Source organism: Sceloporus occidentalis, unplaced genomic scaffold (genome assembly GCF_023333645.1).
Source record: "Sceloporus occidentalis isolate IW3139 unplaced genomic scaffold, rSceOcc1.0.p SCAF_4, whole genome shotgun sequence".
NCBI lineage: Eukaryota > Metazoa > Chordata > Lepidosauria > Squamata > Phrynosomatidae > Sceloporus > Sceloporus occidentalis.
In genome coordinates, this window is record NW_028316984.1 from 3,992,330 (window position 1) to 4,007,812 (window position 15,483).

Here is a 15,483-nt window from a genome sequence, read left to right on the forward strand (position 1 = left end):
ACAGCAACTCTGAGTCACTCTGAAAGAGCTGTTTTTGAGTTCCTTCTGAAGTACATTATCATTTTATTGCAGTTCTAGACTGCTGAGCACAAAAACAGCTATGGCTGCATATATCAAGTTATTTTTCTACATCTATTAGTGCAAACTAATTTCTCCTACACACTACCACTATCAAACAACAGTAATGTGGAGTCAACTCATGTAACTCACCGTGAATAAAACTGGACCAAAGACTTAAAAGTCCTTGCAAGTTTTACTGCAAAAATCCCTCTAAAATAAACATGACATCGGTATAAATATGTTATGGGTTGGGCTGTTAAAACTCCAGCAGTAAAGCAAGTTCTAAGTAAGTTCTCAGTTGCAATATGAATTGCATTCTTTTAACTACATCACCAGCTAAATGATCACTTATATGATGTTCATTTTAGATGGATCATTTGAATAATTCTTTTAATGTAACCAAAACCAGAATCTTGTCCCTTTCATTCTCAAGTCACTTAACATTTCCAAGAAAGTCTTTTGCTATCCTGAGATCTCAAATATTCAGTACTGTATATTACAGGGATACACTTTGTTGTTGCACAGGTTATCCAACTGAGGGAGGAACTTGACAGGATAACTGCTAGCATTTTGAAAAATCTTCCAAGTCAGCACTACTGTTAAATTAAAATTTGCTTGCAAAAATAAACTTGTTATTTGAACATTTCACAGTCCCCCACATGCATCTTGGCCTATGCACTTCTGTTAGTATGAATTTTTGTTAGAAACAATACCAGTGAAGCACTGAAATGCCTTTCAGTTCAGCAGCCTGCAATATCATTTGGATTTGATTTGATTTGGATATTGATGCAGTTTGATTTAGAATGGTTTTATTTGACACATTCATACATTTCTGTAACATGTACTATCCTTATTGTTTACAAACAAAGGCCTTGTCTGCATGGGTGTTTTACCTTGAGTTCCCCCTGCTGTGTCCTGCTTTACATGATGCAGGGTCAAAACTCTGAATCAGGTCCAGACATTCTTCATGAATCCTGTGCCTGATTTAGGGCTTTTATGGTACAACTGAATATTAAGAATACAAAAGATAATGAAAACATATGATTTACATAACTTTAAAGGGGGTAATGAAGATATCAGAATAGTTATTTTTATAACTGGCTCAGCCATTAATCAAAATGGAAACTTTAGTCAAGAAATCAAAAGAAGACTTATAAAGTCAGCTATAACATAACTATATAAAATCTTCAAGTGTAAAGTAAGAATCATCTGTGCCACAGTATTTCTGATTTCTATGCATGGTTATGAAAGCTGGACACTGAAAAAAGCTGACAGGGTGGAAAAAAATTATCTGAAATGTAGTGCTGGAAGATGCCATGGATCAACAAAATGAAAAATGAATGGATCCAGGAGCAAATCAAGCCTGAATTTTCACTAGATTCTAACACTGAATTAAACTGAAGCTGTTATATTTTGGACATATCATGAGACGACATAATGAATTGGAAAAGACAAAATGCTTGTTAAAGTGGGAAGAAGTAGGAAAACAGAAAGACTACAAGTAGATTGACTCAATCAAGGAAGCCACAGCCCTGAGTCTGCAGCACCTGAGCAGGACTATTGACTTGGGCTCTTGGAGACCTCTCACTTATAGTCGCCATAAATCAAAACTGACAGGACAACGTATAAGAACAACTTGGTGCTGAAACAGTCCAGGACAAGGGAATACAGAGAGAATTTGCTTCCTACACAGTAAGTGAGGGCATTTGAAGTAGGGAAAAAAAGTGGAAATGACCAGGCCTCATATGCAGTGTCCCCCAAAATCTAGTGATTATGATATTCAATATCGACATAAGATCACCAAGGGAGGTCATTCAGAGTGGATAATATTATGCCTTTCCTTTTCATCACATTTTAAGGAGGCTGTCAAAGTCCTGAAGTATTGATTAAAGATGGCCATGGACTCATTATGGATTAACAAACTGATTTGAGACAAGACAAAAGTGTGTGTGGGCAAGAGAGGTGACCTGGAACAGGCCTGTAGCTAGGCCTGGGCACTGCCCCAGAGCCCCCAGCCAAAGGGCCCCCCAAACAGCGATGTGCCAAGATGGCGCCTGTGGCGCACAGTAGGACTCAGGAGCGTGTGAACGCTCTGCCCTACCGAGCCCTACTTTCTGCCCCAGGCCTAGCTATGGGTCCTTTCCAGATGCCCTAACCCTAGAATGTACCTAGTACGTACAAAATGGCGGCGCCCTATACACATGGGTGCCGCCATTTTGACATGGTTGACGCTTAGCATCTGCATGCCACGGCGCGGTTATGATGCCACAAGAGTGCCATTGGCACCTTGTGGCGTCATAACTGTGCCGCAAGAAGAAGCCGCTTTTTGCGGCTTCTTTTTGCTGCACGGAGGAGCCGAGCGGTTTGTCCACTGTGGCTCCTTCGCACAGCAAACACGGGCGCCAGCAGACCTCCCTTTTGGGCAGTCTGTAAAGCACCTAAGATAGGCTTTACAGGAGCAGGGAACGTGGAGCCATGGGTTGTACTTTCCTTGCCCCCTGATATACAGGAAGAAGTTATAAAAACAGAATACTATTGGCTATAGTTTCCCCAGATGTGGTTAATGCATTGCAGTATAGAAGATCTATCCGCCAGTCCCTACATTGTCATTGGCAAGTAGTGTATATTACTTTGCAAAAAGATGCTGCTGCTGTTGTGTATGTATGCATGTGTGTAGTTCCTATAATTTGGCAGGTAAAGAGCAAAGCTATTATCTTTTCTACTCTACAAACCTGTAAAATGTTGACCATTTGCAAGAACCTAAGTCATTCTTTAGTTCACCTTATTATATTTTTTAACAAAGAAAATGTTTCTCAGAATTTCACTGTGTTATGCAAAAGCTCTGAATGGAAGGATGCAGAAGTGAATGATACAGGAAAGAACTGAGGTACCAATAGTTATCCCCTCCCCTGTGAGTTAACTCCACCTTCCTCACTTGCACTGGGCTATTTTGGGCTGGCAGAGTGAGCCAGAGCTCTGACAGATGAGCACTCTGAAACACAACACAGCATTGCACTTGTTGCTTGTATGAACCGTCACGAACGGTAATACTTTCTCTTTTCCTCTTCACTTCCTTTTTTCTTAAAAAAAAGCACACTTTGAATGTGTTTTCTGTGCTAAAAGAAGTTTTTAAAAACAGCAAAGTGATGGTTTGTAAGAGGGAAGGAAAGCATTGTAAGCTCTCTTTATAGAAGCATACATAGCAATTGAACTGGAACCTTCTATTGCTTTGTGGTGTAAGGAGAACAGCTCCTTGCTTGTGAAGGTCAAAAATGACAGACTCATCTCCTGCTAATGGAGGAGGAAAAGACCCAGAAATCGAGCTGTTTGTAAAGGTAGGTGAAACACTGAAGTATCTTCACTCTCTCTAGTTAGCGGGACTTTTGTTTAATACACTAAATGCTCCTGCTGCCTGGCAATACTGACTTTTAACAGCTTGGTTACCCTCTTATATTTCAGTTCTGTCCTTCTATTCCTCAGCTGATATTAGAAACATACTCTCTCTTTTCTAATTGCCCTAGCTTGTTTTCTCTCCTATCATTTGCCCTAGTCTTTACTATTTACAATGAGGACATGCCCTAACTCTCCAGTGCCAGGCATGCCAGAAAATGCCTTGCTTTCCACACTGAGTTGTGCTCTAGAGAGAGCAGTGCAATAAGGATAAAAATGAAAGCAAAGGACCACATCTTAGAAGTCTTTACCATCACACACATCTGCATGTGAAAACTATGAAAAGTGTGATACAAACTCTAATTTATCTTAGCAGTGTACCAAATACAAAGCACAGAAGTTTTTAAAACAGTAGTATTAGAGATAACTTGATTCATGCACACGCCAACTACAGTGGACTTTAATAGTGATAGCTGAGTTAACTAACAGCAAACTGAAAGCTATTTGTAGCAGCTTATTACCACATCCAAGTACTCACATAGTTTTTTTGTGGGTTTTTCAGGCTATGTGGCCATGTTCTAGAAGAGTTTATTCCTGACGTTTCGCCAGCATCTGCGGCTGGCATCTTCAGAGATGTTGTAGTCACTAAGTGATGAAATATCAAAACTTACAGATATAGGTATTGAATATCCTAAGATAAGGCTTTTCATGGGGGTTGGGATTGGGGCAATTTGCCCGGGGATACTCCTACTCTTAAACAATTGGCTCTTGTCCCCTTCTCTGTTCAATTGACTCTTGTCCCCTTCTCTGCTATTCTGCTCATTGGAGTCACTGCCTCTTTCTCCATGTATGGGATGCATGGCCTGCAGCATAACATTTGAGCCCGATGAACCCTTTGGTCAGCTCTGCTCTTGGCACCCTCAGAGTGTCACTCAGGACAGAGAGAGTCTGCTCCCTCTCCCCCTCCCTTTCTCCAATGCAGTAAAAGACAATTAAAAACAAACTAACAAAATTAAATGGAATTGGGAACCAAACATTGTTCACTGAAAATATAGAGAAGCTGTGTGAAATGTATAATAGAATTTCAAAGTATATGTGTAATTATTAGGTCCAAACACATGTTGATTAAATCAGAAAGACATTTGCTGTTCCTCACAGCATTGGACCGAAATGGTGCTGCTTTGGGACCTTTCTATTCATTACATGTATATCCTGCCCTTGCTTTGAGGATATCAAGATAGCCTATATGGCCTTCCTTCCCATCCCCATCCCCACTCTCATCCCTACAATAACCTTCTGAAGCTGGGGGCTATTAACTAACCCAAGGTACGCTTCATGGCAGTGTAGGGATCTGAACCTCTGTCTTCCCAGTTCTAGTTGAATACTCTAGTCCCCAAATACAGCAGCAGGAGCAGCAGCAAAAGGAACACCAACATCACCTCTCCAGGTATGGTCAGATGGTCATTATACCACGCTCAAAGTGCAGGAATGCTTTCAAGAAGTGTCATCTCAGATATGGTTTGAATGTTCTCATTCTCAGAGATGTTTTTAGTGAATACTATTAAATATTTCAACATCAGTTCTACTTCATCCTTCTCTGTAATTAGAATGGCTCTGAGCTATCTCCAGCCTCGCAGCACCTTGTTCTTGGGAAAGAAGTCTCAGTACCTTCATGAGGTCTGCAGTTCTGTAAAGCACATCAGAGCATCTTTCCTTCTTTTCCTTTCAGCTGTACCTCTCATCCCCCCAGACATCTGTTTCAGTGACTGGGCTGTGTTTTGAACATAAGGTAGACTAGTAAAGGAATTTTAAACATTTTTGAAATTTGCTGCCATTTAATAGTAGCAGGTTGACTTCTAGCTGTTCAGCAATGGGACAACTCCTGCGTTATATGAATGAGGAGATGCCATTTATAATGTTACCTTTGTTGTAAAATACATGAAAGCAATGATTACAAAAAGACTGAAACCCAGATTATTTTATTTTATTTGGAAATATTAAGAGATGGCCCTTAAGATGCACAAAGTGTAGACTTCAAGATCAGAGGAGAGTGTTTAGGGGCAGACTTTGTTTTTTTAAAGGGATGTTGGAAGTACCCCTGTCAGTTGCATAGAAATACACTGATATAAACCCGAATTCTATTGTTTATAAAAATGAATTTAATAACTTGAAACTTGAAAATATTTATATGTGGCAGCCAGAGCTCATTGTAACATCATGTTACAAAACTTGATGGGGAGCTTTCAGTCATGTGCCAAATTGCAGTGGCAAATTTCAAGTTGGAATTCTGAACAAGAGTCTCATCAGAAGCACAAGGCCTTATTTGATTGTAGATAGTGAATTCTTCAACAATCATTAGGAATGAAATACAATGCAAATAAGGGCAGATAAAAAACCCAAAAACTTTATGCCTGTTTCTAAACAATTTATGAGGGCTCTGGAAACAGTAAGGGAACAGATTTTGTACCATATTTGGAAGGGAAAGAGAGGAATGATTCCCAATATCCTCTCTCACTTCAGCAGAGGAAGTTGTGTCCTGCACATATGTATGAACAATGCAAATTGCTGTTTTTTTCCTTGAAGTAATTTCTGATTTATAGAAACCCCATGGGAAACCTATCATGTGGTTTTCTTAGTAAGAGTTGTTCAGAAAGGAGTTTGCTTTTGCCTCCCTGTGAGGCTGAGAGTGTGTGATGTCTATGCAGAGGAAAATTGAAAGTTTAAATGGGGTTTATCTTGTGAAAATTGTGCAATTACTATTAAATTGCAATTAAGATTTTCACACACATCGATCATTATCCCAGGAATAACCAGGGAATAACCAGGCAATAAACAGCAACAAGTCATTCACAGGAAAATCCTGTGAATGATTTGTTGTTGTTTATTGCCTGGTTATTCACGGGTTAATGGCACTTTAATTACTCTTCAGTACAACGTCGTGTGAAAACACCGGCAGCAGGCAGGCAGCCACCCACCTCCTCTTCTGCCTCCGCCTCGCGCGCTTCTGTGTGACCGCACTGGGCGCTTGCCTTGGCCCCGGCCGGCGGCAGCACCCACTCGCCCCTGCTTGCGTGCAGGGCTATAGAGGTGGAGGAGGAGGAGGCGGAGGCAGAAGTGAATGGCCGGCCAGCTGCATGAGCAGCCGCGGCCATACACAGGGCACACATGGGGGCAGAGGAGGTGGCGGAGGAGGAGGAGGTGGGTGGCCGCGGGTGGGGCAATCCCGCTTATGGCTGGAAACTGGACCGTGACCGAGCCAGGACCGCCAAAAGTGGGATTGCCCCACCTGCAGGCGGGATATGGCATCCCTATGGATGATAGAAGTGAGGGAGGAAAGCTTCTCCTTATCTGCTTTCTCCCCACCATGCATCATTTTATACACCTCTGTCTGAGGGTTTAGTACTGGGGATTGGTTGATTTATTTTATTTTATTGTAAGGAAGACATCGGCCCTATAAATAAGAATCATGCCCCTCAAATGAAATTTTCCATCAATTCCCAAGTTTCTAGCATTGAAAACTATTCACACCTAGAATACTTATATTTGCTCTTTTAGCACTCCCTGGGTATCTTTGTTTGCCTATATTATATTTCTAAATTCTTTACTTGACATTTTCAGCTACTGGTGTGATAGACATTTTGGAACCAAAGACAAATTTAATTTGGAGGCACAGTGAACTCACTTTGCCACCTCATCTTAGCATAGTTACACCCCTGACATTGTCACGTGTCCCCTTACTGGCTTTTTTTTCTAAGCCAAATAGAATAATAGAGTTGAAGAAATCTTGCCAAGAAAACCCCATGATGAGGTTGCCATAAGTTGGAAATGACTTGAAGACACACAACAACACCAACATCAACAACACAACAACAACCACTTGCACAGTGGCAGCTGTGTGATGTTTGCATTAATACCTACCATCTGCATAGTTCTACTAACTGGATTAAGGAAAATTCCAGTAAATGTCATAGGGAGCTCTATGTGGCTACAGAAATGGTAGAAGTTGTTCCAGAGCTGTAAATGTAATAGTAATCATTTGATCTTATATCCCCAAAATATACTTCAGGGGTTATCTACCGTATGTACTCGACTATAAGTTGAGAAATTTATGCCTCAAATTAAAAAAAAAAATACAACAAGATGGTAACAACCAATCATTGGATCAGTACAGATTAGGAGAAAGGGGCAGCCAGAGGCTATCATTGGTACATGCACTGTCTAAACGCACGCACACCAAAATAGCAGAACCCATACATACTAGGTTTCAGGAGCATGCGGTTGCTGCTCACCCCCGAACCCTAGAATCAGCACCGCCATGCTGCTTTTGGCCCATCTGTACTGGGCCATTGTTGTTCATTACGTCTAGATGTGAAACTAGTTGGACTCCTAGATCCCTTTTACACGTAGTTTCATTCAGCCAGGTGTCCCCCATCCTATATCTGTGCATTTCATTTTTCCACCCTATGTGGAATCATTACTATCGTATAATAATTGAATATTATAGAATATCTTGGAATAATTTACCCTACTTCGGATTACTGCATATTAAAATTCATCCATCATGTTTATTTCTATGTATCTTACAACCTTGAATTTTAACAGATTGTAGTGGTTATTTGAAAGAAAATCTAAAAAACAAAAACAAACAAACACCCCCCCCCCCAACGTTTTGGGTCAAATGAAAGTTGTTACAGTGTCATCTATAAAAAGACACATTCTGTTACTTGCTGTATTGGTCTTGTTAGCTGCCACATCACACTGTTGACTCATGTTCAACTTGTGGTCTACTTGGACTCCTAGATCCCTTTTACACGTAGTTTCATTCAGCCAGGTGTCTCCCATCCTATATCTATGCATTTCATTTTTCCACCCTAAGTGCAGTACCTTACATTTCTCCGTATTGAATTTCATTTTGTTAGCTTTGGCCCAGCTTTCTAGTCTATTTAGGTCATTTTGAATTTTGATCCTGTCCTCTGAAGTATTAGCTATTCCTCCTAATTTGGAGTCATCTGCAAATTTGATAAGTATGCCCCCAATTCTTTCCTCCAAGTCATTGATGAAGATGTTGAATAGCACTGGGCCCAGGACAGAGCCCTGTGGGACCCCACTGGTCACTTCTCTCCAGGATGAAAAGGAGCCATTGTTGAGCACCCTTTGGGTTCAGCTGGTCAACCAATTACAAATCCATGTAACAGTTACGTCGTCTAGCCCACATTTTACAAGCTTGTTTGCAAGAATGTCATGGGAAACCTTGTCAAAGGCCTTACTGAAATCAAGATATATTATATCCACAGCATTCCCTTCATCTACCAAGATGGTAATTTTATCAAAAAAAGAGATTAGATTTGTCTGGCATGATTTGTTTCTCTGAAACCCATGTTGACTTTTTGTGATTATGGAATTACCTTCTAGATGTTCACAGACTCTCTAAGCAAAGGAAAAGGAGACACCTGTAACTAGTACCCCTATGTAACTGCAACTATTACCATTAACTATCATTCCTATATCTTTTTATATCTTGTTACAATGAACACAATTAACTGTTACCAACCTACTCCATACCAGATTCCCCAATGTTCCAAAGACATGGCTGTTCAACCTTACCAATGACTTTTCAAAACCTAAATTGGAACTTTTTATAAATATAAAAGGACCAATTTCTAAATCATATTTATTACTCCTTCAATATTTAAATGCATTTTATGACCACTTACAAACATGTTAGGTCTATACCATCTCCCATTTAATTTATGTAGCTTGTTTGTTAATAATTCAGAACAAAATTTAAAATCTTGATTCTGAAATGAATTTATCAATGTCCCCAATTTACTTATTTTCTCTGTTTGCTACTGTATTTTTTGTTTTTTTCAGTGTTCATATTAATAATTACAATCACTTGAAATTAGAATCCCCTTATAACATTGTTGTGTACTTCCCAAATATATTTCAAATTGGTTTTATTCAATTTTTAAATGAATCCCTCAACAATGAATTTTATATGAAATGAATATTAGAACTTTATGACTTCCTCTTAATTTCTCCTCTCTCCAAAATCAATACTGAAGTGCTGAGATCTTTTAAGGAGGAAAGACATTTTGTTTATGATTGGATGTATTTTTTTTAATGTCTGAGAAGTTTTGAAAATGCTGAGCAAAAGAAAAGGTCTAGTGTAGCATATTTCCTGGGGTGCTGTATTGTTGCAAATCATTTGGAAGGGAGTTAAGCATTAAATCACTTTGAAAGGTCTGTGTGGGTGTTCCAGCTTTAATTGTTCTTAAGAGCAAGTAATAAATTCTCACTATGCCTATTGTGGTCCATAATGCAGTCAATAAGGATTTTTCTGTGTGTGCAGAATTTATGCTTATCTTTTTGGTGGAGGAGATTTCTTTCTGACTTCACCTGTGTATTGTACACTTTACATGTATGTAGTTGGAATTGCTTGAGGTCAGCCTTTGACTGCTGTTGTTGCCCGTGTTTTCTCGATTCCTGTTCCCTTTGTGATGGTGAACAGGCATGTGGTACTACTGTTTTCTCTTTAGCTGCTGAATAGGCAGATTACTTTAGACAGATGTGGATGAATATCCAAAGAGGAAATGTATTTTCTGTAACTGTTGCAATAAGGCATTGTTACAGTTTATTCAAGCTGAGTTTGCTGGGTTTTTTAGTTAATAGCGGCCAGCCATTTGAAAACTGATAGCAAAGAATTACGTTGTAGAAAGTTCTCACAGTTGGTAGGTGCCCTTGAAAAGGCATGTCAGTATTTATATTAATCTTTGTATTCTATTCTGAGCATCATCTCATGATCATTACATTGTCAACCCTTTATCCTTCCCTGTATTTCTGTCCGGTTTTCAGTTGTGCTTTGACTTGAAATCAATATCAGCTGAGGTACATTAGCACCTAAGCTGGGCTCAACAGGCTAATGGTTACTCCAGCTCAGACATCTGAAGGTCTGCCAGACCCAGAAAAAAAATCATAGGAATGAAGACAAACAGCCACCCAAAGAGAAGGTATTTTTACCATACATCAAAGGAGTCACAGACAGAATAGGGAAACTGATGAGGAAACACAACCTCCAAATGATTTACAGGCCGACCAAGAAAATCCAGCAAATGCTGCACTCAGCAAAGGACAGGAGAGACCTTCTCAGGGCTGCAGGAGTTTACCACATACCCGTTCAGCTGCGGACAAGTTTACATAGAGACCACCAAATGCAGTGTTCAAACATGAATCAAGGAACATGAGAAACTCTACATACTAAGTCAGCCAGAAAAAATCAGCAGTAGCAGAACACATTATAAACCATCCTGGGCACAGAATGCTATTTGAAAACACTGAATTTCTGGACCATGCCAACAACTATCAGGTCAGAATACACAGGGAAGCCACTGAACTCTATAAACACCTGGACAACCGCAACAGGAAGGAAGAAACCCTTAAAGTAAACTAGGGCGGGTTACAAACCACCACTTACAACGCGTTCCGTGCGTGCTAGGGTTAGGAAGGGGTGTGCTAGGGTTGGGAAGAGTTGCCCCTTCCTAACTGGCCCTGGCCCCAATACGCGTGTAGCATGTCGTAAATGGCGGCGCCCATCCACATGGGCGCCTCCATTTTGACGTCTTGGACGTATAGCGTCCAGACGTGTCACGGCGGAAGTGACGCCATGAGGTCACGCTTCGCCCCTCGCGGTGCCACTTCCGCGTTTTGAAAATGAGTGCCATTTCGGTGCTCCTTTTTCACTGCGCCGGGAAGCCTCGCGGTCTGGCCGCTGGGGCTTTCCTCTGCAGCGAATGGCGGCGGCGGTAGAATGGCCACTTGAGGGAGGTCTGTAACCCGCCAAAGTTTAGCTTTCAGTCCTGAATAACACCAAAATCAAGACCCAGCAAATGCAAATGAAAATCACTCAGGGTGAGGGAGATCTCCCAGCAGACAATGGATCATTAATTAAATAGGCACCCTGAGGCCTTGCCATTTAACAACAGAACAACATGTAAATAACTTCCTCTCAGCCAAGGGTCACACAGTATATATAACCCACTCACTCCCATGCCAGCATTCTCTGAAGATGCCTGCCACAGATGCTGACAAAACATCAGGAAGAAACTTCCAGAACACAGCCGCATAGCCCAGAAAACCCACAGAAAACTATGGACACCAGCCACGAAACCTTTGTTTTCACACAGAAAATTAAATAACATACTAAAATCAGTTTTGCCTAGGAGTTTATTGCATGTAATTTTCACACTCACATAGTATCAAAATCGGCCACCAGAGCACTGTTGGAGGATGAGTAATGGTTGGGTGGCAGCGCAGCCGCAATTCTGCATGCAGTAAAATCGGTTTTAACCTGTTCCAGCCCAATCCTGTCCATTGCCTGGTCGGCGTGAAAATTACAGGCAATAAACTCCCTAGACATGGGCCTGGAAACCTAATTATAGGCCCAGGACAGACCGCCCCAAAAGGATGGCTTGGTGGCGGTCTGTTTCCCTCTGGAGGGACACAGCAGCAGCCAAACTGCCCAGCGTCCCTCCACCCCAAAAAGAACCAGGAAAAACTGGGTTCTTTTTGGGTCGCTGGGTGCACTTGTGATGTGAGCGACACGCAGCAACGTCTATATGCTGCACATCGCTTATGTCAAGATGCCGGCACCCATGTGGACAGGATGCCACCATTAGGCCGCCGCCATGCCGTGCTAGGGTTAGGGGCTGTGCGGTTGGTGCATGGTCTCTAACCCTAGTATCAGCGGCAGCATGGCGCTTCGGGACTTTCTGTCCCAGGCCTATACAGAACTAATATCCCTGCTGTCTGTTTATCCTTCTTTGTCTTCTGTGGGGAGGAAGAATAGTTTAGGCAACAGACTGCTATTGAAAATTCCCTCTGTAGTAAACATGAATGCAGTGGTGTTCAGGTTAGAAAAGTGAGATATATTCAGAGCTGAAACCAGATTTTACAAAAAAGATTGCAGGGTTATGGGAACATCAGCAACTAAGCATTTGTCAGTAATGTGCCCATCTGGTGGTACTTGATTAGAGGAGCACATTGAAAGGGAAACAGAAGCATGGCTGATCAGCATTTGAGACAATAAAGAACAGACACTAAAGTCCAAAACACACTGCAGAAATAATCCAGTTTGAGACCACTTTAATTGCCCTGGCTCAATGCTAGAGTCTCCTTCCTTGGAGGTCTTTAAGCAGAGGCTAGATGGCCATCTGTCGGGGATGCTTTGATTTGGATTTCCTGCATGGCAGGGGGTTGGACTGGATGGCCCGTGTGGTCTCTTCCAACTCTATGATTCTATGATTCTATGAATTCTGGGAACTGTAGTTTTGTGAGGCATTTAGCCCTCCCTGTCAGAGAGCTCTGGTGCCACAATAAACTATAATTCCTAGGATTCCCTAGCATTAAAGCAATGTCAAACTGGATTATTTCTGCAGTGTGTTTTCGACCTAAGGAGTTTATCACATGGAGGCAAAATGGTAAAATCCCATTCAGAAACGGGATTTTAAAATCTGGGTGTTGTTTGTCAGATGCGTAGGTGTGAAAATGGAGAGCTCCTTTGTACTTTCAGAATTTAGCAAAAGTAAAAAGGAGCTGGATTTGACAACTTTGCGTTCAGGTTATTTTCAAATCATTTCTCTTTCACACAAACATTGTCTGAAAAACATCCCACAAAGGCAGGCTTTTTCAGCTTTCTTTTTGTGTTAACTCCGAATGTCATCTGAAAAACCGATTAAATTTAGTTTCTGCATGGGATTCGTCCTGTGTGATAAACTCATAAGAGAGAGAAAGTGTGAAGGGGAGGGAGCAGAGAACACAGGGGGATTAGTAGTTAATTCAGAAGTAGAACAGTGATGGATCTGAGACTGACAGAAGGCATGGAGGATGTCAAAAGTACCATAACCTTTTGCAGAAGCATTTATGTAAATTTCTGTGTACATTTTGACAACTGGAGATTCTATCAGTCTGGCCACAGATTCTGTTCAGTTTGTTGAGACACTGAAGATCCAATGACAAAAGGATTCTCTCTGGATTTCTCTGGCACCTCTAATGAGCAGTGATAAGATTGGAGCAGGGCTTACTGATGCGTATTTTCACTTGGAGGTTTGTGGTGCAGTAGCTGCAGGATAACGGGACCTGTGCCTATGTGTTATTTCATCTGTTCTGAGGCAGGATATTGGATAGCTACTTAGAAGTACTGTAAATCCCAGTGAAATCACCAGAGCTTAATTCTGAGGAAATGTACAGGACTATGGTGCTAGATTAAATCTTTGTTTTATCATAAATGAGGTGCTCTTAATATTTGTAACAGTTTCTGATTCACCAGGTTTCCAATAGTACTAGTTATCTTGTGGAATTTCAATAAATAATTCATGATCATCTCGCATTACATTTTCAGGGATGACTTTCAGCACCTGTCTGCCATTAATTTTTGTTAGCCCAATATTGTGCTTAAAGGTATGGAAATTTGGCTGCGGTTCCTCAGCCTGTCCTAGGATATACACATAACCAAATCCTTGTCCCAGGTCTAGAGATTTCAGACACATACATTCCAGACGTATATAGATCACTTTACAAAGAGAGATATGGCTTTCATTACCTGTGCACTTTTTACCATCAGACAACAATGCTTGTTTATTACTTTTCACAAAGGCAAATTTAGTATGTAAATAAGCAACTTTTCCTTCTTAGGCTGCATCCACACTGCAGAAATAATTTGACCCTACTTTAAATGCCCTGGCTCAATGCTGGGAATTCTAGGAATTGTAGTTTTGTGAGACATTTAGCCTTCTCTGTCAGAGAGCGCTGGAGCCATAAAAGACTATAGTAGTACTGAGACATGGCAGGTAAAGTGGTATCAAACTGGATTATTTCTGCAGTGTGTTTTGGATCTTAGTTTCTTAGAGTAGCTACTTTAAAAAATGAATATAGCTTGGATTAGCATACTGTTGGAATAGGGAGTCTGCATACTCTCTGGGGATAGCCAAGTTTCCTCCCTCCAATGCTCCCCCCACATTATTTCAGTCCAAACCACTCTCAGCACCACACTCTCTGCCAACTACACTTTTTTTTACGGCATGGCAATTAACATGTGTGTGCTGAACTGGCTGCATTTAGGAAACTAATTTCTTCAGTCTTTTACTGAAATAATTTTAATTGTTTTTAAATTCTTATTGTAAAGTTTTTAAAATGTTTTATCTTGTGAGTCGCTTTGGGTCCCTTTCTGGGAGAAAGTGGCAGAAAAATGAAATAAATAAATAAATACAGTGGGCTCTTCCCCCACATGGGGGATCCGTTCCAGACCCCCACCCCCCCCATGTGAGAGAAAACCATGTATGCTCAAACACCATTGAAAACAATGGTGTGTGTGCATGCAGTGTGGTGTGGTGCTTGCGCCATTGTTTTTCCTGTGACTTGGCTTCAGCGTAAGCGGAAAGCCACGTGTGGCGCACCCATGTATGGTGCAAGTGCACTGTAAATTCATTGTGGTTTGATGGAATTTGAGCCAATTCTGCCCCCAGACCAGGGGATAATGTTTGAGTCTCCTTTATCTGAAATGCTTGGGACCAGAACTGTTTGGGATTTGGGATTTTAAGAACATTTGAGATAACTGTATTATGTTTCATACACACCTTATACACATAGCCTGGAGGTAATTTTATACAATATTTTAAATAATTTTGTGCATGAAACAAAGTTTGTGTGCACTGCAAAGGTATCATTATCTTCAATTGGTATATCATCTGTTCCTGGTGATTTATTTTTTCCCATTTCTCTTATTGTAGCTTCCACCTCTTCAATCCATGTGTCCTTCATTTTGTTATCTCATTTATATAGCTCTTCTGTGCATCCAGCATCTTTTTATTCTCTCCTGGTCTTGAATTATGTTGTTTTTATAGTCATAGTATATCACAGTCCTGGATTGAATTTCCCTTTGATTTCTTGGATCTTGTGGAATAGGTCTCTCATTTTCCCTTTTTTTGTTGCCCTCTATCTCTCTGCATTAATCATTGCAGTATTTGTCTATATCTTTTG

At 40.9% G+C, this 15,483-nt stretch overlaps 1 protein-coding gene across 1 annotated transcript in view; it reads left to right on the forward strand.

Moving 5' to 3' along the window:
- Positions 1-3,308: 3,308 nt before the first annotated feature.
- Positions 3,309-15,483, forward strand: part of LOC149313439 (chloride intracellular channel protein 5-like) — a 53,512-nt gene continuing 41,337 nt past the window's right edge. Inside the window, exon 1 of the mRNA XM_089523206.1 lies at positions 3,309-3,395. Coding sequence (XP_089379332.1) covers positions 3,333-3,395 — 63 coding nt within the window. The 5' untranslated portion in view covers positions 3,309-3,332. The remainder of the gene's footprint in view (positions 3,396-15,483) is intronic.